Below are 26945 nucleotides of genomic sequence, written 5' to 3'. Positions count from 1 at the left end.
ATATTTATATGTTCATACTTACGGTTTCTTCCTCTTACATGTTTTAATTGACATTTTGTGTTCTTGGGTGATCATTTGATTCATATGTTTGGGAGCAATTTTGTAGGTTGAAGATCGATGTATGGCATGGTACTGTTGTTTACTACCCATGACTTTGTGATTTACTACCCATAATCAGAAAAATTAGTACGAAATAGCGGGTGTTTAGGATGAGTTTAGCTAGTATTTGTAAAGAGAAAGAATAAAGGACTCTTGAGTCTTGAGAGTGATACAAATCTTATTCAAATTGAGTTAGAGAGAGAGAGGGTGGGGAGTTTGAGTAGTTTGGTGCATAGTACAAAATATCAGGATATGAGTATTTATCGATATTCAATTTCTGGATGTGTATCGTGGATATATTCTCTTCTTTGGGGATATTTGACATTGTTTCACATACAAATATCATGGATATATCCAAAATATCGACAAATATCGTGGATATTTTTTGATATATCATGATACATTATTTATATTTATTTGAAATATAATAGTAAATATTAAATAAAATTATTATATACACAAAATATCGCCAAATATATCAAAATATCGCAAAATATCCCAAAATATCGAAATATCATCGAAATATCATTGATATTTGCAGTTGTATATATCTCTGAACATATCGTGCTATTTATATATCTTTTTCTGAAATCTGGATAGATATCTCCAAATATCGCGATATATCGAGATATTTTGTACTATGGTTTTGTGCCTATTTTTTGAGTTTGAGAAAGAAAAACACGAGAGATCCGAGATTACCGAGGGTTTAATAATTCAAAAAAAGAAAAGAAAATAAATAAGAAAAACAATTCGTCTGTTTGACACGTCACCAGCCACCTCAGTGTGTTGGAGCACCTCAATGTGTTGGTTGACTGTGTCTAAATCCGGTGTCTACTCTGTCAAACCAATTTAGAGAAGAGAACAGGGGGCAGATAGTCAACGATATTGGACTCACCCTTCGCAATTCTCTCTCTCCTATACTCTTCATTTTTTAGTAACCCCCGCGACAGCAGAGAAAGAAAAGAAAGAAGGAAAAATGTCCCGACTAGCTCACGAGACGTGGGACTGCATGCTCCCAGGACCACCAAGCCGTAACAATGCCGGTTCCTCCGATTGCACGACAAGTGGACTCCTCGCCTACGGTGCTGGCAGTAGCGTCTCTATTATCGACACCCGATCCATGCAACTCCTTACAGTTCTCCCAATGCCACCGTCCACCTCATCCCCATCCCCATCCCTCGCTCCTTTCGTCACTTCCGTCCGCTGGACCCCACAACCTCTCCGCCGCGATATTCTCACCCACGAACCCTCAAATTCCCATTTAATCCTCGCAGTCGGCGATCGCCAAGGCCGAATTTCTCTTTACGATGTCCGTCTCAAACTCCTCATTCTCAAAATGGACCCCACCGACCCATCCAAACTTTTAGGCATTCAAGATCTATGTTGGATCCAGTCCAAGCCTGATTCTTGGATCCTCGCTTCAATCAACGGACCCTCTCTCCTATCTCTCTACAACACGTCCACTGGTCGTTGCATTTGGAAATACGATGCCTCACCTGAATTCTTCTCTTGTATACGCCGCGATCCTTTTGACGCTCGCCATTTCTGTGTTTTAGGATTGAAAGGTTTTTTACTATCAGCTAAACTTTTGGGTGAAAACGAAGATGATGTTGTTATTAAAGAACGTCAGATCCCTATCAATGATTCTAATGAATTACAAAGGCTTGAGACTGTTAATTTCTCCGCTCCTGCATTGGGAGCGTTTCCAAATTATTTAGTCAAGTTGTGTTTTTCTTCACAGTGGAAGCATATTTTGTTTCTTAGTTTTCCCAAGGAGTTGGTTGTGTTTGATTTGCAGTATGAGACTTCACTTTCTTCTTTTGGACTGCCTCGTGGTTGTGGTAAGTTTATTGATGTTGTACCTGATCCTGATAATGAGTTGATTTATTGTGCTCATGCTGATGGCAAACTCAGTATCTGGAGGAGGAAAGAGTAAGTTTTTTTTCCCTTGACATTATATTTCTTCTTTTTTATTTATTTTAAGTACTTGCTGTTTCTTGCTCAAAATTGGTAGACTGTATTGTTACATTTTTAATCAGTACTGTATTGAGAATCCACAAATACCTTACTGTTGAGAGTATTTATGGAATTCATCTTTCTAATTAGGCATCTGAAATTGAGTGAAAAAAACTTTATTAAGGATTTGCATTTATGTATAGAGTAAATTAGTTTCCCAAAGTATAAAAGATGAGCAGTCATTATTAGACAAACGTGGGTTCCTCAGCGGTTTCTAAACACCTTGGCGGAAATTTCAAGCAAGAGTTGAAACATTTTCATGCGGGTATAGTTGAGGACTATGGGAGTGACGAACTGGGGTGTTACTGAAAGAAGTGGCTATTACTTTTGGGTTTAGTTTGTGGGAGGACAACAAATATTTGAAGAATTATTTGTACAAGGAGGTTTATTTGAGGGTACAAATTGGCATAATATCAGGACTTTGGCTGGAGTTCATGTGTGAATTTATCCATTTAAAAGATATAAAGGCGACAAACCATGAACTTTTCAGCGGTAGGGGGATATAACCTGTTGGGAAATGAAGGGTGTGTGGGTGTGTTGGAATTTTGAATTTTGGGAACTGAATCTCCAGGAAGTCATGAACCGATTTCATTTGTTTTCTTACTTGAATCAAAACCATGAAAAACCAGAAACGTAAGAACATAAGCTTTATTTGAGTTTGCAAATACGAAACTTAGGTTGGTGGACATAAGGAGAAGTTCCAAGCTTTGCTTCTTTACCTTTTGAGTTTTCCAAAGCTTCAAGTTTATGGTGTCTGGTGGGAGACACTAACAAAAGCCCTAGCCACCACCTCACCTCTCTAGTTCGTCCTCAAGTAGAAATAGATTAAGAGAATGAGGCTATAAAGCATTATACAAACTTTGCTTATGAAGCCTAGGAAAAGGGACCATAGGGTTTCCTGTCTTGGCTCCAATTAATCTGACGGCTTGGATAAATTAGTTACATCTAAGTTCACTATTAAAACGTAACTGCACACCGAGGGAACAGTTTTATACATAGCATTTACACTCTTCCACATTGCATACAGGACCCTTGATGCAGTATAAACCTTGTCAGAGCAAGGCAACAGTATTAAACTTGTCAGAGCAATGGGCATGCGCCCCTTTGGGTTTTAAGTTCCGAATGTTATTTTTATGTTAGTAGGTTGTGGGCTTTGTGCGGCAAGAGTCCAATACTTTTTCTTTATTTTGCAAGTATTATGGGAATGCCTATATGATGGCTTAGTTAGGGTTTTTGAAGATAGTTTTTTTTAGTTTCGAATTATAACCAGAATATAAAGTGTTCTCTCCATTGTTGTGAGAGTTGAGTGCTATTCGATTCTATCGCATTGCGTAAACCCTCCTGCTTAAAAGTTTATAAGTACCCTTTGAACATAATTACTGCTAATCTTTGAGTTTACATATAACGTAATTAAACCACTAGTATCACAACCCATAGTCAACTACTATGAGTGACCAAGACCGATCACTTCTACAAAATTGAAAAGTCATGGAACAATTTGCTAGATAAAGTGTCAAACATTTATCAAATTGAGAATATTGTTTCTAGTTGCACATGATCCAACATTTTGATCTCCGGAAGAGAACATCATAAATTCTGGAGGGTCACAAAATCTTGGTGGCAAATGGCATATTGGTAACATTGAAAACCCAAATCCGGTTTGGAAGTTGGATTGTGCCTGGGCTTGTGTCCTCTTGAGTTGGTCTTTCCGCCTTTACTTGTTACTTGTTTCGAAGATTCCTTTTGGATCAAATAACTACCCTGAATAAATTGTCTCAGTATGGCTTTCTTGGTAATGAACTTGTGATTAACGGTTCTCTGGTTGGACTCTACAAGCTGCATAACATGAATTGTTTGCCCCAATTGGTTTATATATTTATTCGGGATTTTAGAATTATCTAGAATTGGTCAGACTAACTGATGCAGAGCATTAGTTCGTCTGTCAAGTGTTATACGTGTGCGCCCCTTAGCTGAGTCCAAGCCCATGGGTCGTGAGTCCACTAGTTTAAGTTATTTTATTTTAGTTGTTGACACATGTCGTGTTCCTATTGGTTTATAGTTTTTAGGATTAGTATAAATAATGAGCTTGTAATTAGGGTTCAGGAAGAGTTGTGTTATTGAGAATATTTCAGAGAGAAATAAAGATTTGATTTTAGTTTTAGTTGTTTTGTTTAATTCAAGAGTAGATTTGATAAACTGAAGCTTCCGCCAGTTTAATCTACATCATTTGGTATCGGAGCACGAATCGTTCCCGAGTAAAATCCAATTTTCTTTTTTTCTTATTCATTTTAATTTTTCGTGTTACTGTTCATCGGGAACACTATTCACACGGTACTATTTATCGCGTTACTGTTCACCCGAAATTAAATTTCAATCTTCTGCTTCTTTTCTCATCGGAGATTCAATTTTTCTTCTTTCAAGGTTAAAAAAAAAAAAAAAAAACCATTATCTTTACTTCTAAAGATTAAAGTTTCAATATTTACAGAACTATGTCGATAGATCTGACTGGCATGACAGAATCAAAGTTAAATCAGTTTGATGAAGACGACTGGAATGTAGGATGGGGTGCTGGCGCTGAAATCGATTGGGATGCGCCTAATCCCAATCTAGGTGAGCCTTTGTGGGAAGCACCAAGTACTGATGACACCGTGTTAAGAAATACCGACTTCAACCGCTCAAGCAAAACCGTCACCGAGTTCCCTCAAACAACATCCACAAGACCCAAGAATGTCAAGAACACACTTCTCCTTAGTTGCAACACCAGCAATGATCATTGGGGAGGGTGATAAGGAGACATGGAAGCGCCATTCTATTTTCAGAACCAGATGTATCAGTAAAGGTAAGGTGTCTACTGTTGTTATTGATAGTGGTTCTACTGATAACCTAGTTTCCCAAGAGATGGTCGATAAACTAGGACTACAGACCACTAAACATTCTAAACCATTTTCTATCCAATGGTTTAAAAAGGGAGATCCAGTGGCAGTCAATCATCAATGTTTAGTTCCACTGACTATAGGACCTTACGAAGATACAGTAATGTGCACTGTTGTTCCAATGGACGTTTGTCATCTCCTACTAGGGTGTCTTTGGCAGTTTGATCACAGGAGTATTCATGATGGCGCCAAGAACACTCACTCATTTTTGCATAACGGCAGGAAATTAATCTTGGAACCGCTCAAACCACTAGATATAGAAACCATTGTGTGTACGACATTCTTGGCTGAAGCACGGGAATCTGGTATGTTTTTCTCTCATACATCACATGAGAAAAATAAGTATGATAAAAAACCAGAAATTGAGACAGCAAGCCCTGTTCAAGCCGCACCAAGCCTTACAGTGGACAGCCATGGTGCATCCACTTTTATGCCCGTTATGGCTTATTCTACTTCTTCTACTGAGGATTTATTTGTTGCTGAGGGCTGTAATATGGAGTTAAACTGTGTTGATTGGGATTCCCTTCCTATTTTTGATGTTTGTCCAGAGGAGGACCATGATAGTTTTTTAGATACTCCACCAATATTTGATGAATACAGAGCAGATGAATCTGAATTTTGTGTCACTACTCCCTTTTGTTTGGGAATCTTTTTGTTGAGTATGCCGATCCGGTTTGGGAGGATTTTGATATTAATTATATAAGGCTTTTTAGTTCTGTGCATCTAAAGTTACAATTGGAGGTATGCATATTTGCTATTTTGGGATGTGGTAGTATTCCCATAGAGCAGAGAAAACATGATGGTGATTTTGCAAACTTGCATACATTATGGTGCATTCTTATTCTTGTGTAATTATCTGCAAAATTCAAGGTCGAATTCATTTGAACAGCAGAAGAGTGATGGGCATCAGCTACAATGAATTTCATTAGTCAATTGCGTATACAAACTCGAGACGAGTTCTTTTCAAACTGGGGAGAATGATGTAGAGCATTAGTTCGTCTGTCAAGTGTTATACGTGTGCGCCTCTTAGCTGAGTCCAAGCCCATGGGTCGTGAGCCCACTAGTTTAAGTTATTCTATTTTAGTTGTTGACAAATGTCGTGTTCCTATTGGTTTATAGTTTTTAGGATTAGTATAAATAATGGGCTTGTAATTAGGGTTCATGGAGAGTTGTGATATTGAGAATATTTCAGAGAGAAATAAAAATTAGTTTTAGTTTTAGTTGTTTTGTTTAATTCAAGAGTAGATTTGATAAACTGAAGCTCCGCCAGTTTAATCTACATCACTAACGTTAGATGGCACAATGGTCATAGTTTAGGTCCTTACATGGGTGGGGTGTGCAAGGGTATTCATAAAGTTCTCGAGGGGTTTCAGAGAGAGATCAGGTATGGTCTAAGAGATGGGGCTGGAATAAGATTTCGGGAGGATAAATTGGTAGCAGAGAGATCGTTGTTCTTGGACTTCCCAAGACTCTGCCATCTCAATTTTCAAAAATTGTTATATATGTGAATTCATGCGGTTAAATAGTGGTATATTTAGCTGGGACTTTGGGATTTTATGTTCCCATGACAGATTGCGACATTGCAAGTTTTGCCGCCTTCATGGTGAGGTTGGAGGTGATTTCAGCTGCAAGACTGGAAAGAGATTTTTGGATTATAGACGAGGATGAGAAATTCTCAACCAAATCATTATATTTCTCCCTTGCTTCTCATCTCCCTATTAACAGTCGAAGTAGCATTGTACTTGATTTTCCTAGCTCTTATATTTCGTCAGTTACCTTGTGATGTCTCCTTTTTCATGTGAATTAGCATTATACCCTTGTATGGCTGATGGCGAGGCCCGTTTCACACTCTCATCCATTGTCCCTTCTCATGGGAGATTTGGAGTCACTTTTCTGACTTTCGTACATGGAGCTCTTTATACAGACAACTCCTTTAAATCAATGAAGAATCTTGCTAAAAAGACTAAAAACAAGTTTTCTAAGCTAGGTATAACATTAAAGTAGTTTTCTAATGCTAATACGACTCAAAATGGAACTTCTAGACTCTTCTAGAATACTAAGAATGAAAATAGAAGCAATTTTAATTGAACTAGGAAGAAATAGCATAATAGAAACTAATCACATAAACACAAAATAGACAAACTAAATTTGGAAAGTAGTGAAGTTAATTCTAAAACAACTTTTATCAAGATCTCCTGCATCACTTTGCTATCTTGTGGCTATGTTGCTGGAGAGGAATATTAGACACTGATGGTTGTGTGGCGTTGTTGCTGGAGAGGAATATTAGACACTGATGGTTGTGTGGCGTTTGCTGCTGGCTTGGTGGGTATCGACCGAGGGCTTGAAATCATGGCAGAGTTTATTATATCTATCAAAGGGTTCGTTTGCCTTTGATAAAAAAATTGTGATGAGTTGAGAGACACCGTTTGGGACTTTATATTTAGATGGGATTCCTTGTTGGACCAAGCATGATCGAAGTTTGCAGTTCTTCGTTTTTATTTCTGTTCTCCTTGTATTTCTTGTTTTAATAGCTCCTCTTGATGTATCTTTGTGGGATGCCTCATCCTACAATAATGCTTGCAGTAAGATGGGAATAGTTCTTCAGCATATTGATTATAAAGATGGGACATGGGAGTGGAATTTTAATTTTTGAAAGCGGCTTTTTTGAAAGAGAAATGCAGCAGGTTGATTCCTTTTTGCAAATTATTGGAAATCCAAGAAATGTAGACATCGATGACTATCGAAAGTGGCACGGTGGAGACAAGCCTTTTATTGCTGGGTCAATGTATGAGTTATTAGAAACTAAGAGGATTGCAGATCTTCAGATCAACTTCATTGAATTTCCTCAATAAAAAGTATGATTTTCTAAAGTTCCATCTACAGTTTGTTTTTTCATGTGGACTTTGGTTTGTGGGAGAACATTGACTGTTGATAATCTTAAAAACGGGGGTATTGTGTTGGTTAATTGTTGTGCTCTTTATCTACGAGAGGAAGACACTATTCAGCACTTGTTCATCGATTGTCCAGTTACAAATGATGTTTGGAGATGGTTTCTTCATTCATTCGGGTCAAATTTGGCTATGACTTGTTAATTGGAGGGAATGCTTTGCTGATTGGAACTGTGAGAATCTCTCTTTAGCTGGACATCTCATTTGGAAGGTTCTTTTCCATGCTATATGTTGGGGAGTTTGGTTAGAAAGAATTTCAAGGATATTTGAAAGGAAGGGACAATCGTTTGAGAGCATTTTGTGCAATATTAAGAGTTGATTGGGATTGGGTGTGTTTGTACAACCCGGTTATGAGAGGAATTAGGTATATGGATATTATGTCCAATTGGGAAACTGTTGTCTTAGCAATACAATGACGTAACTGGGTTGTAGTGTGACTCCCTCTATCACACTATTTGTAATAAACATTATTGTTTTACAGGTCAAAAAATATGTATATATACACATTTCACCGATCAAAAAAGAAAAAAAAATGAATTATGTTTAGATGCTATTGCGAGAGATTATGTAGTTTAGGACTGTATGGTCTTTATTAAGGTTATTAAGAAGTACAAATTTTAGGATTTTTAATCAAATTAGAATTTGTTTTTTATTCAAGAGGTGTCGACTTTTGGCCAAATTAGAGCTGATAGAATTGGATTTTGAGTTTAGGAGAAGATTCATGGAATTTTCATTTTATGCAATTGTGATTACAGCATGAATTGATGCACTTTTTCCCTTCCTGTCTGTTATTGTGCTGTGGTTTAAGCTCTTTTTAATTAGTTTTTTGTTTCCATTTTTTATCTTTTTTTGTCAAAGCAAGTCGTTTTTCTTTTCAATTGACTGTTTCTCCAAAGATTTTTTCATGCGTTTTGAAGATAATATTTTCCTCAGGACAGTTACTTCTAGCATTTAGTCCCCAAGTCCTCTCTTTTGTTTTGGGGATCCTGAAGGTGCCTATTTATTTTTATATTTTTATTTTTGACCGGTAGATCAAATTTTTTGATAATAATAGTAGTAATAAGTACAGAGAAAGCAAGCTTTGGTGAACTGGTCAGAGACTATGAATGGCAAGCTTTGTAATCGGAAGTACTTGACTGTTACTATATGAAGCTCTCTTTCACACTGTTTCTCTTGTCTTTGGTTTATAAGTTGTTTTTTCCAGCCCAAAGGAAAAACTAAGAAAACAGGGCTCAGGTTGGGTAGCTTTACACAGAAGTTCAACTCAAGGTTTTATTTGATAATCTCGTTGAGATCGTGTAATATGTGCTCCCAAATGCCAAATCATGGTGATTGATCCTGTTATGGTTCGGGTTTGGCCAGCCCAATATACAGCCTCAACAATATTATGCTGTCATTGTACAACAAATTTGGGTACTTAAAATGGGGTCTGTCATACTATATTATTAATTTTTGCTTGCTGCTTCCTTGAACTTCAACATTCATAGTGATAAAGGCAAATATTAACTTAGCTTTCTTGGGCAGGTAGTTGTATACAAGTGTATAAATCATAGAGTATATACTATATACTCTTCTTTTAATAAGTAAATTGTCTGTTTTAGTAATACATAGTAAACGAAAACACTAAGTGATATCCGCAATTTTAGCTGGTTTACTTTGACCATCATGGTAACCGTCATTTCTGAAAGTCTCTGACATGCTTTTCAGCCATCTCACGTATACAATGAATCAATAATACATTATTATTTGTTTTTGTGAATATTCTTTTTGCTTATGTTGGTAACATGGTTGGCTGTGAGTTTTATATGGATTTTTTCTCTTGTTATATCAATGTTTTTAAGAAGTATTTTCTTCCTTCATATGTTTGATAGCACTAGTTGCTGGACCTCAGGGAATGTACTTACTGGCTTATTATCGCAGAGGAGAACAGGTTTATATAATGTGCACAATGGAAGAACTAATGCCCTCAATTGGCATGCCTGTCCCTTCTCCCATGATTCTTGCAGTTGTCCTCTGCCAATCAGAATCTACATTACGAAGTGTCGGGAATTTTAATTCTGACATGTCTCCTACGTCTGTATTTTCCAAGGATCACGATTCTCATACAGAATTTCCTAGTGAATCACATAATGTGTCCAAATCATACTTGATCTCCCTTTCTGATGATGGGAATGTATGGAGTTGGCTCTTGACTGCTGAAGGGGCTAGAGATCCTCAGAAAGTGTTTACAAGTGTGAACAGGGATGCTGCTGTCACGGAAGCAACAGATCCAGATACACATACTAACACAACAGACTCATCCATCCGTGGATCTACAAGTGGCGCAGTAAAAGATTCTGAGCCAATGAATGACATTTCTCGGCGCTTAATAAACACAATGTCCAGCAATGTTAGCTTCACCTTTAAGGTATGAACAGTATGCCATTCTCTCTCTCTCTCTTTGACAGCAGGATAAGATGAGTGTCACAGTTGAAGTTAAAATTAGCATATGTTGGTTTTAGCTTGTTCCAGACTTGTGCTATTATGCACAACCTCTTTCAAGGGGTGGGTTTTGTCTGTTTTCTTATTATAATCAGTGGCATTACTAATTTGAGGCAAGGTGGGTTTGGGTTCTATCCTCCTTGGTGATGATCCAATAACCTTGACAGAGTAAAATAGAGTAGAAGGTAGAAGCTAACGGCTTCAGGAAGATACAAATAAGGTAAAATTAAGGTGCCAAACAAACAGATACAAGGAGTTACAAGATAAAATCAAACTTCTGGCATATAGGATGAGCATCAAGATTGACCTCATGACGTAACAAATAAAAATAAGGATCCAGCCAATATCCCATATTCTTAATGTTTTTATTAATAATTTTATTTTGTTTGATTTAATTCCTATTTTGACAAGTTCCTTGATTATCAAGGACAAGGAATCTTCTACTTTTCATTTATTGTTTCTTGATTAGCAAGAATCAATATCTATAAATAAGGATTTGTAATAAGGAATGTTGTTGATATTTAAGATTGTTGGAGATCAAAGTGTGTTTTCAGGGTTTCAATGAAGAACCCTAGTTCTCATTTTATTGATATTTTATTAATTGTTGCTTCCGCCAATTACATTCATCATATAGATCCCACTTGAATACAAAGGACCCAAAGGAGGATAATCCCTAAAAGTAAGTTGTCAAACACAAAACATAACAAAAGTTACTTTTGAAGATGGGCATCCAACTTAAAACCAATTGGTGATAAGTGGAGAGGCCCCAAGATTTATATATTTTAATGTGTGGCTTAATATATCCCATGTGGGACTAAACATCTTAACACCCTCACGTGTGGCATTACTTGAGCCTAACACGTGTACAATCATACTTGGGTTACAGGGAGTAAACAACAAGTCTTTGGGCCAGCAACAATAGCCCATTCTGATACCATTTTGAAGATGGACATCCAACTTAAAACCAATTAGTGATAAGTGGAGAGGCCTCAAGATTTATATATTTTAATGGGTGGCTTAACATATGCCATGTGGGACTAAACATCTCAACAATTACAAGAGGAAAACAAGCTGATGGCATATGGTCTTATAACACTTGAATACAAAGGAACCAAAGGGAGATAATTTATCAAAGTTCCTCAACAGCTCATGCCAACGAAACAAACTCTTTTGATGTCTAGGATGGTCTTGTCTGGATGGGACATGTTTGAAATCTCCAAAGCTACTTTCTGGATCATGGAATAAATCCTTAGTGAAGACCACTAGCACAAGTTGAGAAGATATCAAAGTACTCTAAGAAGACAATTCAAGATCTATTTTAACCCTGGAAAAAGAGACCAAGAGAAGTACACCTTGGACAGAAGAATGGATCTCCCTATGTCAATATAAAGTATAAACCGGAGTATTGATTTAGTTTTTCCCTTTGAGGGGGGTAGGAACTTGGGGAGTGAATAGAGGAAGATCATGTAACTAGAAAAGCCACTTTTTTATTTTCAAAAGCCCATAAACAGATAGTTAGTAAAATTCAGAATCGGATTTTTTCACACCAAAAGCCACCATCACTTACAGTTGTTGTGTGTTTGGAGGTTCTTGGTCAATATGTGAATTACCTCAGAAGAGTTCTGTATTGTGAAGATAGGTGGAAGCTCCGACTATTATGCGGTGGTAATAGTCAATTTCATTCCTACCTTGTGTGCGTACTCTTAATCGATTCTCTTTGTCCAACACCTTTGACCAGTACTTCTGTCTTATATTATTATAGTCTATTTTTTATGAACGGACTATTAAATTTTGTATTTAGACCTAGATATTATCTTGTATATTCTATACATTCCATGTAACAACAGTGGTTTGTCATTTGGTGTCTCACTCCATTGCAAACTGTTGGACACAATGACTTTAAAACACCCGAAGCGCATGCAGCTGTGAATCAGTGTGAAAAATGATTTTACACTTGTATTCATTCTGTTTAGGAATCCCGACTTAAAGTGTTTCCCCTTCTGTATGCTCTCATCTTTTGATAGGGTTTGAAATTATCTCTAATCTTAAATATACTGTCCACATGTCGTATGCCGTGTCACTGTAACTATTTATAAACAATTATGAATATCTTCTATATAGGTAAAGAAATCAGTTTTGCAAACAAAATCAGGATTGAGCCTTGACTACTCACAAGTCACAATTACGACCACATTAAAAATGGATTAGTTGATCAAGATCAAATGAGAACCAGCGTGGTTACTTACCCCTTTTGTTTTCCAGATTCTAGTTGTTCCTTATTTCCTTTGGTTTCTTGGAGTAGTAGGTGTGTAACATATGCCAAATTGCAATGCAGATAAACTTGGTTGGCCAGCTTCATCTTCTTTCTTCAACAGTAACTGTGATAGCTGTTCCTTCTCCTTCTTTAACAGCTACTTTGGCCCGTAAGTCTTTCTATCTCCACTTTCTCAATTCTTATAGATCTTTTTATGCCTTTTTTTTGTACAGTAGAGTGGCTCTGGATTTTTCCGATTGACAGAATTAAGATGGTTTTATTGTGAAGGTGGGGGCAACAATCCTGCCGTGGCAGTCCCCCTGGTTGCACTAGGTACTCAAGGTGGGACCATTGATGTCATTGATGTTTCCACAAATGCTGTAGCTGCAAGCTTTTCTGTTCACAATACTCTTATTAGGGGATTAAGATGGCTTGGAAATTCTCGTCTGGTTTCATTCTCATATTCTCAGGTAGTTGCAGTTAGACTCACCTTTTTTTGCAAGTTCTACCAGTGACTGATTGTTCTCTCTTCTTTGAGTTTTGACTTTTGATCACTGAGATGAAAAGTTAATTTTCTTGTTTTTGCCACTTGCTTATAACAATAAGAATTAATGAGTAATGCTTTTCATTGTCTGAATTGTTCTAGATTCATATCCTCTTTTCCTTTGCGTTAACTACATAAACAATGATGGTTAATGGTATTCATAGTAAACATTTTGGCTAATTCAGGTGAATGAAAAGGCTGGAGGCTATGTCAATAGACTCATTGTGACATGTGTTAGAAGTGGTCTTAATCGAACTTTTCGTGTATTACAAAAGCCAGAACGTGCTCCAATCAGAGCTTTAAGAGCATCCTCGTCTGGAAGGTTGACTCTGAACTTAGGATGTCGTTTCTTTTATTTGCTTGATCCTTTCTATGGTAAACAACTTGTGAGATTTAGTTACCAAAAAAAAAAATTACGTTGGCATTTCATAAGCATATGCTACCATATTTCTTCTTCTTTTTTTCCTGTTGCTAGGTGAAGCAGTACGGTTATAATCAAAATTAATGTTACAGTGATGTAATAGAGGGTACGACACATTGACACTACAACCTCACGTAGATGTGTTTGCCTTCCAAATGATTTTCTCAAGAGTGGGAAAAGGTCATCAGATCATGCAGTTCCTTTCCTACCAAAGTTTCCAGTGAGTTGAGTGAAACAGCATCTTCTAGAAGAGCTTCCCTCTTGTAGTTTAGTTGGGTCAACACCAACCAAACAAACCATTCAACACGGGTGACGGGTAACAATAAGCATTACCGCTTCTGAAGCTGGTATGAAACACCTCCCATGACGCCTTCGTCACAGTCCCGGAATAGATGTTATACAGGTTCCTTTTCTGTTCCACATTGGGCAACTATAAACCTTGCTGCTGCTAAAGCTGTCAAGAAAACCTCCCAAAACACCATAGTGAAGTCACAATCACAAAAAGGATGTTAAGTGCATTCTCTTGTTTCAGATTGAGAAGTTAAATTGGAAATTGTTTACTTGTTGGTCCAGGAGCAACTAGAAAAAAGAGTAAGGGAACTTGGCATTATGTATACTAGTGGATACCTGTGCATCGAGTCACAGATGGCCTCCCGGGCCTTTAGCACTGTCTCATGTGTAAGTGACTGAGGCATTAATGTGCTTATACCTGAGGTTTAGCAATAGCGTATTTGCAAGGTCCCTGTTTTAAACCGAAGGGTCAAGCGCAGACCATGGTGTTTCAAATGCCTTTGAGGATCCAGTGACAGTTGTTGTCTCTTTTCAGTTGAGTAAAAGAAAGGGTATTTTCCAGGACATTCTACGAGTACTATGTAAACCACCAGACATGTTAGATTTTGTTTGAAGCTGATGTTACCCTTAAATTTTAGGGGTGGTTGGGAAGTGTAAGCCACACCATTACTGCTTGTTGTATGCACATATATATATTTCTGTGTGTGCGTGACGGTGCAATCTGTATGTGTATCGCTCTCTGTATAATTTGGTGATTAATTGTAGTGAGACAGATTATAAGATAGTGATGCCTGTATTTCCACCTCAACGTTTTTGACTTTAAACTAATTTCTGAATTCTTATCATTCCGAGGGGAAAAAAATATATTGTGTTCTTATTCTTCCATTACATTCTTAGTATATTATAATTATGGAACTTAGCAGTTCGTTTTCCTTCGCATATAAAATCTTCTTCTTTTTTGTGCCTTCATCCTTGGTACGTCATATTGATCTTGGTTAAACCACATGGTTTGGCTGTAATATTTGCAAGATTTGGTAGGTTATGATCCATGGAGCATGCTATGCTACCTTGCTATAGTTACTTATATATCTGGTGTCAGTGGAAATAAGTTGCTAGAACAACTTTGCTGAAGGTAGTTATTGATTTCATCATTCAAATCTTATTTAGTTACTTTGGAAAAATGGCATCCTAATTTAGTGTAAAGTTCATTCCAGCTTCAATTTTGAGATATCATCTACCAGCGACTAGGGATACAAATTTATTTGAAATTCATGTTTCTGTATGTGGTAATCGTGTATTGGAAAAAAATCAACTTGTTCTATTGTTGCTGACTTATGAGAAGTTTGTTTCTTTGGCTGACTGAAACTTTTGCAGGTATGTGCTTATAATGTTTCGTGATGCTCCAGTGGAGGTCTGGGCTATGACAAAGAGTCCCATAATGGTAAATGCCTCTCTTTCTCTCCTTTTATGGAGCTTTAATTATTCATTATCTTTTTGTTTCTGTCATACATGTTCTCTGTGTGTAGCTAAGCGCCTTCAATTTGTCTGTGTGCAATTATGCCCCCTTCAATTTGTTTTGTGCAAGTATATGGTATCTGACCTTAAACATTGAGACTACATGGTGTGAGAGATCGGATGTACCTTTCCATGATTATCCATTTATCCTTTTCCAATTAGGCCATTGACTAGGTAATTGAATTTCTCTCACAGCTTCTTTCTTGTTTAATAGCTTAAATAACACATTTATCAAGCTAATCTCCAAAAAGAGAGGGGTAGAGGATATCAGTTATTTGAGCCCTATCATCTTGGTTTGTTGTGTGCATATGATCACATCCAAGATGCTATTAGTGAGATTGAAAGGGGTGATTTCAAATCTCATTGCGGAGGAGCAAGGGTCTTTTGTGAGTGGCTGTAAAATTTTGGATGTGTTGTTGGTTGTTAATGAGGCAAATGTGGATTGGCAGGTTATAGGATACCAGGACTAGTTGCAAAATTGGTCTGATTAAATCTTATGACCACGGTAGTTTAGATTTTTTGCGTTATGTAATGAGATGTATGGGGTTTGGGTGGAAGCAGTAGAAATGGATTAGGAGATGTACCTCGTCATGTTCTTTCTCCATTTTGAGTAATATGTCGCCTGCGGGTTTCTTTAGGAGTTCTAGAGGCATTAGGCTGGGTGATCTTTTGGCTGTGAAGGTTTTGGGCAGGATGATTAGTAGAGTTAATGAGCTAGAGTTTATTGAGGTTTTCAGGGTGGGGCAGGAGCGAGTTCTCGTTCTCATATACAGTATGCAGATGATATTTGTGGTTTTCTTGGGTAGGGACCTCTGACAGCTTAGATTCTTTGTTGCTCTGTGGCTATCTCGGGTCTTAAGGGAACATGGCAAAAAGTAAAGTGTTTGGGTGGTTGACACGAGGGATGTTGGTATGATGGCAGGAGGCACTTGGGCGTGTTGGTATCTTGGGCTTGCACTTAGCAAGGGGCGAGAGTGATTCTGATTAAGAGCTGTGGTTTATGTCATGTCCCTTTGTAGTATGCTACATAGCATGGTCAAGAGTGTCGAGGGGATCATTAAGGATATCTTGTGGAGTGATCTGGAGGGAAACCACAAGTATTACCTTGTTAACAAGAAGATCTACTGTATGTCGAAGAAGAATGGGGGTTTGGGGTTGCGGAGTATTGAGTTTAATGCAGCCTTAACAGGTAGCTGACTTTGGCCATTTGGGGAGGAACAAAATAGGCTTTGGAGGCATGTGATCAAATGTAGGTGTTGTGAGACCAATCTAGGGTGGTACCGCAGGCGGAGTTCGGCTACTTTTGGATGTGGGGCTTGGAAGAGGATTTAGATAGATCAGATATGTCCTCGGTGATGAAGGTAAAATTAGATTTTGGGAGGATAAATGGGTACTAGAGAGACCGTTATTCTTGGTATTCCCGAGACTCTATGCCATCTTTCAATGACCGGGTCCCAAATGAATTTAGATTGTGAATTTGCTCCAAGAGGCAACCCCAAGTAAGTACAAGGGAAGGAATCATCTTGACACCACAAAACCGTAGCTAAGTCACCGAGACCAGAAACATTACCTACACCATAAATCTTACTCTTAGACAAGTTCACCTGCAGCCCCGACACAGCCTCAAAACAACAAAGGATGCCTCTCAACCATCTAATTTGATCCACCTGAGGTCCTAAGAAAACTAAAGTATCATCAGCAAACTGGAAGTGAGAGATGCGAACCCTGTCATGCCCAACACGAAACCCATCAAGAACCCCCAAGGAATTTGCTCTAGAAATCATCCTACCTAAGACTTCCACAACCAAGATAAAAAGAAGAGGGGAAAATCAGATCTCCCTGCCTGAGCCCTTTAGAACTCTTAAACAAGCTAGCTGGGGATCTTCCCATTTGCGATTTCATAATGGTAATCTTGGGTGGGTTATGGGGATTAATGTTCACTCGGCTAATTGGGACATTGCAAGTATTGCTGCCTTCACACTGATGCTGGAAGTGATTTCTGTTGTGAGATCGAATAGGAATTGTTAGCACAGTGCGATAGAAAAAATTGGGAAATTCTCATCCAATTTTTTCTATTTTTCGCTATGTTATCTCTTACAGGCTAACACCTGAGTACCATGATTCCAGGCTTTCGTAGCACTTATATGTGGTCTACACAGATTCCTTAACTTGTTGTTTTCTTCATGTGTTACGTGATCCATAATCAGATCTTGACCATAGATATCCTCATTAAGAGAAAGAAAATAATCATTAATGTTTGCCGCTTGTTTGTGGCTGATGGGGAGTCTGTGAGTGACACTTTTATTCAGTGTCCTATTTCTTGGGAGATCTGGAGTTATTTTGTGTGCCCGTCTAGGGTGTATTGGTTGTTACTCGGTGATATAAAGATTTGTAGAGTTCTTGTGTTTTAGGGTCCTTCCTCCAAAGAGATGTAGACTATGGAGCATTTTACCTTTTGCTATCATATATTATATGGGCTTTGTGGCTGGAGAGGAATATGAGACATTCTGATGGATGTGTGACTTCAATGGCACAAGTGATTATAGTGATCAAGGGATTCATCTTCCTACAGTCGAAGTTTTGGGAGGAGTAGTCAAATACATCTTTCGAAGACTTTATATTGAGGTGGGGTTTCTTGTTCCGTCATGCATGGTGATAGACTGACAATTTTTTGTTTTAGTTTTTTCAGTTGTATAATTTTTTTGAATTGCTTTTGTATTTGTCTTTCCCATTTGTTGTATTTGAGTGGAATATCTCATCCTACAAAGTTGACGTTATGATTATTATACGTTGTATACATACAACCAATTTACTAATAAAAAAAAAGAAAAAGAAAAAAAATTGCTCTCATAGCGTTCTTTGTCACACAATCATGGGAACATGTTAGTTACAATCTGACCCCTTTTTTGTCCTTCAAAAAAATTACGTCCATTTTGGTTGGGGATCACATTAGTTATCTAAAGGTGTTTTCTTGTCTTTCGGTGCATTTTTGTGGATTAGTTCTTAATCATGTTCTTTCCTAATTGTTGAATATCTACACGCTTTCATCATCTAGTGTATTTGTTTTAGGCATTTCAAACGAGAGGCAAGGAATGGGTTTTGGGAGTGATGCCACGCCTCCATCGTATCTAAGTTCACAATATTGATATAATGTTTTGTAGCACCAATCGCCTCTCTCTCTCTCTCTCTCTCTCTTACACAAACACACACACACGCATGCACGCACGATCTGTCTTCCTCTTATTGTGATATAAGTGATTTCCTTGTATAGCTTAGATCATTAGCTCTTCCTTTCACGGTATTGGAGTGGACACTTCCAACAGTACCACGACCAAGTCAAAATGTGCCTTCTTCTAGGCAATCATCTAAGGAGCGTACAACGTCAACATCAGCAGCTGTAGAATCCCCTACAAAATCATCTTTAGCAGATTCCAGTGAGCTTGTTTTACCCTTTGTATGCTTAAGTCTTATTTTGGCTGATTTGAATTTCTTTTAGATATGGTCATGTCCTGCTCGACTCTTCAAATAAGTCACAACATATTCAACTATATCGTTTTGCAGAAGCAACAAGCCAAGAAGGAGCAACTGACGACACTTCTGAAAGTTTTGCATTTGCCCTTGTCAATGGTGCACTTGGTGTTTTCGAGGTTCATGGTAGAAGAATCAGAGATTTCAGGTATTTCATTGTTCTATTTGCTTAGTTTTTATGTTGCAATGAGTTTCACTACGCAATAAGTGAACTTATAGTCTGTTGGCTGCTCAAAGATTCTAATGTTTGGCTGACTCTGTAGTTGTGAATGTTCTCCCCCTCCCCCCGATAACAGAATATCGTTTATCATCTGGGTAGCATGTGTTACACTGAGATTATATTATCCCACCCAAAGATGAGAATGTCATGTGGCGTCTCATCGTATTATCTTTAGATGTTCAATCCCGTACAATGGATTTAACATTACAAATTACTGGATCAAAAGGGAAAATTTGACTTCTACTTTTTCTTTTTCTTTCTTGCAACACACTCCAAAATTTATAGTGAAACGGCATTTGGTAAAATGTTTTTACCGATCAAAGGCGGTGTCAATTAGATCCAAAAGTTGTCCAATACAGGTCCTTCGTGAGATGCTGTACCCCTGAAGCTGATAAAGATGTCCTAAATCTAGAAAAGTTGTAATCTCGAAATAGTTGTCGGATAGATTCATAGCCCCTTCCACACATGATGTTGGCCACAATTTTCCTTTTTTCAGTAAAACTCGAGGCGTGTTCCTCAATACTGTGTGAGAGAGAAAGGGATAGGAGGGCTCCTCAGTTCTGGGAGGCGTATAAAGAAAAATATGGGTTAGAAGTGACCCTCAATACTCAATGCGTGCGTGTGTGTGTGTGTGTGTGTGTAAGAGAGAGAGAGAGACCATTATGATTATCAATTCATATTAATTGAATTGAAGGTTATATTCTTCCAAGTATATCTAATTATCTCTTCTTCTCCATATTGTTCATTTTCTCGCTTAACCTATTGGTGATTGCTCTTGTACAATTTTTTAAGTTTACTTTGGTGCTTTGTATTTCAGACCGAAATGGCCATCTTCTTCCCTTGTTTCATCAGATGGATTAGTTACTGCTATGGCATATCGTCTACCTCATGTTGTACGTATCCCATATACGAGATTTTCACTTGTTATTATTCATGCGTCAGATATTTTGGCTACAATCTTATCTTTTTTCCTCCCTCATACCCTGTCATACACGCTCTCCACAAGCAAATTGTTACTTTGATCTTGAATTGCTTGTCATTCTGGTACACTAAAGATGTGAGTTCTTTTTAGGTTATGGGAGACAGGTCAGGCAACATACGTTGGTGGGATGTCACCACTGGGGTTTCTTCGTCATTCAACACTCATAGAGAAGGGATCCGAAGAATCAAATTCTCACCTGTTGTTGCTGGTGACCGTAGTCGAGGGCGTATTGCTGTACTCTTTTATGACAACACATTCTCATTATTTGATCTTGTGAGTATAATGATTGTGCAGTTTAACATATTTTCATCATGATTTAAGCCTGTCTCTCTTGAGTTTCCTACAGTGGGCACAGAAATCATATGAACCTCTTTCATGTTTTGCATTAACGAAACCATTTTCCTTTACCGGTAAAAGTAAAGATTTTATTTTATAGTGTTTTAGATTGAACAGAATTTGTACATCAAGAGAGAGAAAAAAGAAATTACAAAAAAGAGCATTACAAAAACTACACGAATAAATCACTGGACCACACTACAAAAGCCCATTAAAGTGTCCCATCTGAACATGAAACTCCCAACTGGTGTGTCCCTCCCCTCTTCCCAAATAATTGCTGAATAAGCCTCAAACCGTTTAATAGATACAAGTAACTCCTCCAACGATAAAGCTCTATCCTCAAAGTGTCTCCTGTTTTTTTTTCCACAAACCCCCTCATGACTGCAGAAGGTACTCTGCTCCATATACTGCAACCAACTGAATGCACTATCTAGGCCCAGGATGCTAATAGATCTTTCACCAACTGGGGAACTACCAAAGTTACCCTAGAATGATGAACAAAGTATCGCCATACCTTCCAAGAATAGACGCAGTGGATGAGAGTCTGTTGACCGACTCCCCATCAGACGGACATAAAGGACATTTGGTCAACAGTAATTTGTTTTCTCTTACGAAGGTTGTATGTGATAAGACTTTATATAACCTCTGATATAATTTTTAACCTCTTATATAACGAAATGATATGACCTCTCGTCATCCTCTTGCTCGTGAACCACTTTTTAAAATATGAACGTCTTAGCTGACCACTTTTAAAAAAAATTCATATGAACCTCTTCCTTATTCATCGGACTGAAATCTTATACACTAATATAAATGCATAATCATGTTGTAAAAGGACAAAATGAGAACAATGGTTAATACCAAATTTTAGAAAAGAATATTGCTTAAACGTTTGAAACGAGAATCATGGGATGTGCATGCTATAGGCACGCAAACATGCTTCATTTGTTTGTGGGAGTGATGCTTCAATGGTAATTTAGACGCCTAAATTGCTTAAAAGTTGACTATCGCGTAGTCAAATAAATGCGTCAATTCCATACTCTAGATTTCATCATCAATAGGAATGTTATCAAATTTCTGCTCTCCTGTATGGAAATTTTCAAGTTCAAATCATTTTACAGATTTTTTTTTTCTTTTTAGACTCATTTGAAGGATCTTAATTCTGACAAAACTAATTTTCATGTGGTATGATTTGCAGGATTCACAAGATCCATTAGCTAATTCTCTTTTACAACCTCAACTATCAGGAACCCTTGTACTGGAACTTGACTGGTTGCCCTTACGGACCGATAAAGATGAACCACTAGTTTTGTGCATTGCTGGAGCTGATAGTAGCTTTCGTCTTATGGAGGTTAACATGTATGTAGCATGTTCCAGTTGTTTAAATTATTTTATTTCTTTCTTAATTCATTTATATACGTAATTGTGGGAGCATTTTAAAGGTAAATGTAAATTATTTTCCAGATCGCACGTATATAGACAGGAACACACTAGAGAAAATTATTAATTGTGTATATAACTATGTAAAAAATAACACAGAGAGACAAGGCCGTTTAAGTGAAGTCCAAAAAGACTCCACCACTAAAAACAATGAGTTAGAGGTTGATTTTTGGTGGAGATTATCTCCTCACTATAGAGATCATTCACACAAAAAAGTAGATTTATCAAAAAGTGTTAGGAATTTTATAGATTTATCCAATGAAAATCAGCCCTCAATTCATCTTGTAGGGCCAGTTTTGTTGGTGGAGTTCTTTTGGAGTCTATCTTTTTTAAGCACATATTTTTTTTTGCTCTCAATACAATTGATTACTCAGTTTCTTATTAATAAATTGTGGTGCTGTGACTGATGTTTGACACAATAACTTCTGGAATAATGTTTTCCTTCTTTATGCAGCAATGAGAAGAAGTCTAGTTTGGTTTCCCAGCCTAGAGCTATTAAAGAGAGATTCAGGCCAATGCCCTTATGCTGCCCCAATTTACTGCCGACTGCACATGCTCTGGTAAGTTTCTGTTACTTCATACCTCTGCTAACAACAACAACATGCTCACATCCCGAAAACAGTAGAAGAAAAGTGTGTGTCGTTGTGTTTTATGTCATGATGCTACTAGTTCATCTTCTCATGTAAAAAAAAAAAAACAATCTGCAAAAGAAGATTTCTGTTGGAACTGAGTAAATTGAATAAAAGTAGCCAAGAGTACAAGAAATTTCTGTATCATTATCATATTTAAGATTGATAGGAGGTTTTTTGCTTGTGTGTTTTATTATATTTTATGTTCTCTATTCTATTGCCCCTTAACAACCTTGGCAATTTCTTAAAAAACGTTTTGATCAATAACAGAAGAGAGCAAGAATCTATATTGCAAGGACCAACACCTAAAAAAAAACTTAGTGAGCAAGTTTGCAGGCACTTTTACCCATGTTTAACTCTTCTTTATCTTGGATGGTGCATTACTGCATTGTTGTTTGTCTGGATTCTCAATTTTCATAAGCGGCATTTCTCATGCACCCATAATGAGGTTGTCAGTTCTACATCGTTATAAATCAAAATGTGAGCCAACATGGAACTCAAGAATGTCTAGAAATTCTTGATATTTGGAAAATACTGATTAGAACATCTTTCTGGTTCAATCGAAAAATCCATGTGTTTCGAAGCTTCAGTCGAGTCAACTTAGTTTCACCAAGTCAATTTGGTTTTCCTAAGTCAACTTCGCTTGACCAAGTCAACTGAAATTAGTCAACTCAGTCTCAACCCTCCATCATAGTTTGTTTATATTTTATTGATTGGGGATTTGTGGCAAACGTCCCTCGCTTACTTGATTTTAATCACGTATAGGATGCAAGGACCTTCTTTGTAAAACACTCCTTTTGATGACCTAACAGAAGCATGTCCAGTCTCCATTTTGGTGTTGCAACTTCGCTTGTGATGTAAGATTCTGGTTGCACTGAGAATCGTTGTACAGAAAGTCCAATACATCATTGATGTTGTATCAAGCAAGTTGTTACATATGGAATAGATTCATAAAACTAACTACCTATGTCCAAGGAGGATGCCTGTTACATATTCTCTTAGTAATTTCATAGGTCTTAGTTAGTTTAGGAAGTGTGTAATTTGCCTTAATGTTGATTAGTTTCTTTTTTGGTATTTTGAATCCTAATTTGAATTGGAGACTTAATAGTTTTTTTTATTTTTATTAGTATTATTTTTTATTTTAGTAATCTAGAGGTTATTTAGAAGAGTCTAGAGTGTCTATTTTAAGTTCTAATAGAATTAGTTAGTTATCGTGGTGTTATAGACGAGAAATTCGCACATTAATAGCAATAGCCACGTCTACTTCTTCACCCATCATGATAGCCAACCCGCGCTTCAGCATCGAAGCGTTTTGATTATTTTACAATATCTCTGAACGATTTTGAGGTTTAACGCCTCCAATTAGAAAGTGAAGAAATATACTTGTTTATCAAATTCCTTCTTTAGTTTCTTTTATATTGGAAGCGAAGAAATTTGATTATGAACAAAACATTTTAAGTACACTCCTTAGGGGTGACTTTGGATCGGATCGGAATATGGGCTTTCAAAAACTTCAAAACATCAAACATGACCGTAAAATACGGGAATCTAGGAATCAGGAATTTTGGCTAAGAAATTAGGTCTATGATGCACGGATATGGGTACGGATACATATATGGCAACACCGGAAATATGGATACAAGTATGATATCGGTTAATATTTTTATATCGAAATATTATGATATCAAGTATCTTGCCGATATATCTCGGATATATCGGATATTTCTTTTAATGGGTATGGCTAATTAATATGAATATTTTAAAATATGTGGATATATCTGAAAATTATATTAGTAGTTCTTTTTTGGGCCAATAAAGTTATGGGTATGGCTAATTAATATGAACATGTGAAAAACTATTATAGCACATGTCAAAGTCAATAAGCCTCAAGAACAATTTACATTTCAACAGAGTAGAACCATCTGATCAGGTCTATTTCTGGGATTCCAGTACCCTAGAAGTATCCAATACCCGTATCGGTATCGTACCCGACCGATACGGGTGCAATGACATTTTAAGAGTATCCGTGCATCATAGAATTATGTTACCTTGACAACTATGGAATTCCAATTTTGATGGGAAGAGAAAAAATTGAGGAAGAGCAATTGATTTTTTTTTGGTCTTAGGTGGTCCTAGATCTATTAACAAGTGTTGATGGTAGAGAAATTAAGTTTTAACCTAGAGAAAGGGTGGTCTTTTTGATCGTCTATTATCGGAGGAAGAAGACAGAACTTTTACTTCATTAATTTAATTTCGATAATAACAAAAGGATATCTTATGGTAGTCCTAGTTTTACTAGTTTCATATAAGTGTTGCTTGAAATGGGCTTATACAAAGTATATAACATTGTTTGAAGATGGGCTTTACAGTATCAGACCTCCCTTTCACTTAAGAATTCGGAAAAATCAGAAAATAGGAAAACTCAAAACTGTTTCCAATACTGATTAATTCTTGGAAAATTCTGAAATCGGAAATTCGGATATCGGAAACTGAGTTTTGTTGCCAAAATCGAAAAATAAATTGGATAAGATTTTGGAAAATTTGGAATTTTGGGAAAAAATGGCACCCCTAACACTCATATTCCTAAAAGATTGGCCGAAATTTTAGTTCTTTCCTTAAGAAAAAAATAAAATAATAGAAATTGTAAAGTTTTAAATATAAACACAAATATCGAGGCGCAAAAATGAATCTCAGCTATGAGATATACGACTGTTCTATTTTGTTATGTTAATAGCTTACGTAGCAATGTTTTTTTGTTTTTAATAGGTTTCTTCTTTGTTTTGTCTCCACAAAAGGAGTGCCATGTACGAATTTTTTAATTAACCTTCCAAATGTTATCAACTATATAGGGTTTTCTTTTAGACTTTGTTATATTTAATTTGAATTGTAACTGTATAACGTATCCCCTACATTACAAATGAGCGAACAAGTGATATGATTTGATCGGCGGAAGCAACAATCAATAGAACACCAATCGTAATAATGTAACCCCTGAACCAACATTAATTAAAACCCTGAAGAAACTTAATGCTGCAAATTTTATTCTCATAACATATATATATATATATATATATATATATATATATATATATATATATATATATATATATATTTTTTTTTTTTTTTTTTTTTTTTGATCGAAAGCGAGGTTTTTAGAGAGGTCCCCTACCCCTTTTCATTAAAATAAATATCATAGCTTGTTACATTCTCTCACATATTTCTTGCCTCTGGCATCATCACAAATAATTTTCTTTACATCTTCCGAGAAAGAACTAGGAATTAACTCTACGTAACTAACTGCAGGTATATTACTAGCTAATGCATCAGCTAGTTTGTTAGCTTCCCTAAAAACATGAGCAATTCGAAAATAATCAAGTTCTGTCTTCATTCGCTCAATCTCTCTAACCAGCTTCTCTGCTTGCCACGGGTGCGTTTTGTCTTTAGTGAGATAGGATAACACGGTCTTTGAGTCTGTCTGTATACTGATCCTCGTCATTCCCTTATCCAGCGCCATCCTCATACCTTGCTCAACTGCTTGAAGTTCAATCAAATCGATACTCTTCTTGCTTGATCTGCCATGGCTTGCCGCTTGAACTTCTCCCCTTTCATTGCGAATTACTGCAGCCCATCCTCCATTGAGCCCTTGTAATGTGCCATCGGTGTTGAGGTTGAAAATTCCACTTTCTGCCTTCTCCCAAGAACAGAGCCTCTGCTGCCTCAATTGAATATTGACATCAATGTTCCATGTGTCCATAAACTGTTGCGCATCTGGTCCTTGATCCATTTTTATGTTCATTGACACAAGTTTGATTCTTGCATCTTTCAGTATTGCTTGCGCTACCGGAGCTGCAAATGTCTGCTTATTATCAAAGATCCTCTCATTCCTAGTTCGCCAGATCCAATACATGTATCCATTCCACACTAGCCGAACTGCGTCCTGTTTAGCTCCTTTCCCTCCCTCTCGTCTCATTTTGTATCCACTGTAGCTCTCCTTGCCATGTCAGCTCTGGAATTCTATTGTACCTCATCTGTTTGAGTAGAATACTCCAAACAGCTTGTGTGAAGAAGCACTCATGAAAGAGGTGTTCCTCAGTTTCTATTTCTCGCCAGCAGAAGACGCACATGTCAGTGACCACTACCTTCCGTTCTTTCATCTTCTGTAAAATCTTGATGCCTCCACTCAGTGTCATCCAACTAATGAATGAATGGCGAGGAATTTTGTTCGAGTACCAAACTAGGTGACTCCACTGCGTTGGTTGTTTGATGCCCTTCAAGCTCTCATAAGTATCTTTCAAGGTGTACTCTCCA

At 37.1% G+C, this 26945-nt stretch overlaps 1 protein-coding gene across 2 annotated transcripts in view; it reads left to right on the top strand.

The window, feature by feature from the left end:
• The first annotated feature begins 953 nt into the window (after positions 1 to 953).
• LOC147510191 (Transducin family protein / WD-40 repeat family protein) overlaps positions 954 to 26945 on the top strand; it is a 40823-nt gene continuing 14831 nt past the window's right edge. For both annotated transcript variants that reach the window (XR_015218764.1, XM_086602222.1), the window contains exons 1-12: positions 954 to 2031; positions 9917 to 10403; positions 12813 to 12900; positions 13020 to 13201; positions 13461 to 13597; positions 15362 to 15428; positions 18774 to 18936; positions 19064 to 19178; positions 20068 to 20143; positions 20323 to 20505; positions 21767 to 21927; positions 22463 to 22568. Coding sequence is in view for 1 of the 2 variants with exons in the window: in XM_086602222.1 (XP_086458348.1) it covers positions 1076 to 2031; positions 9917 to 10403; positions 12813 to 12900; positions 13020 to 13201; positions 13461 to 13597; positions 15362 to 15428; positions 18774 to 18936; positions 19064 to 19178; positions 20068 to 20143; positions 20323 to 20505; positions 21767 to 21927; positions 22463 to 22568 (2721 nt within the window). In the remaining variant the exon portion in view is untranslated. The remainder of the gene's footprint in view (positions 2032 to 9916; positions 10404 to 12812; positions 12901 to 13019; positions 13202 to 13460; positions 13598 to 15361; positions 15429 to 18773; positions 18937 to 19063; positions 19179 to 20067; positions 20144 to 20322; positions 20506 to 21766; positions 21928 to 22462; positions 22569 to 26945) is intronic.

Source organism: Coptis chinensis, chromosome 3 (assembly GCF_015680905.1).
Source record: "Coptis chinensis isolate HL-2020 chromosome 3, ASM1568090v1, whole genome shotgun sequence".
In the NCBI taxonomy this organism is placed as follows: domain Eukaryota; kingdom Viridiplantae; phylum Streptophyta; class Magnoliopsida; order Ranunculales; family Ranunculaceae; genus Coptis; species Coptis chinensis.
The sequence above is the reverse complement of the archived record's forward strand: the minus strand, read 5'-3'. Positions and strand labels throughout refer to the sequence as shown.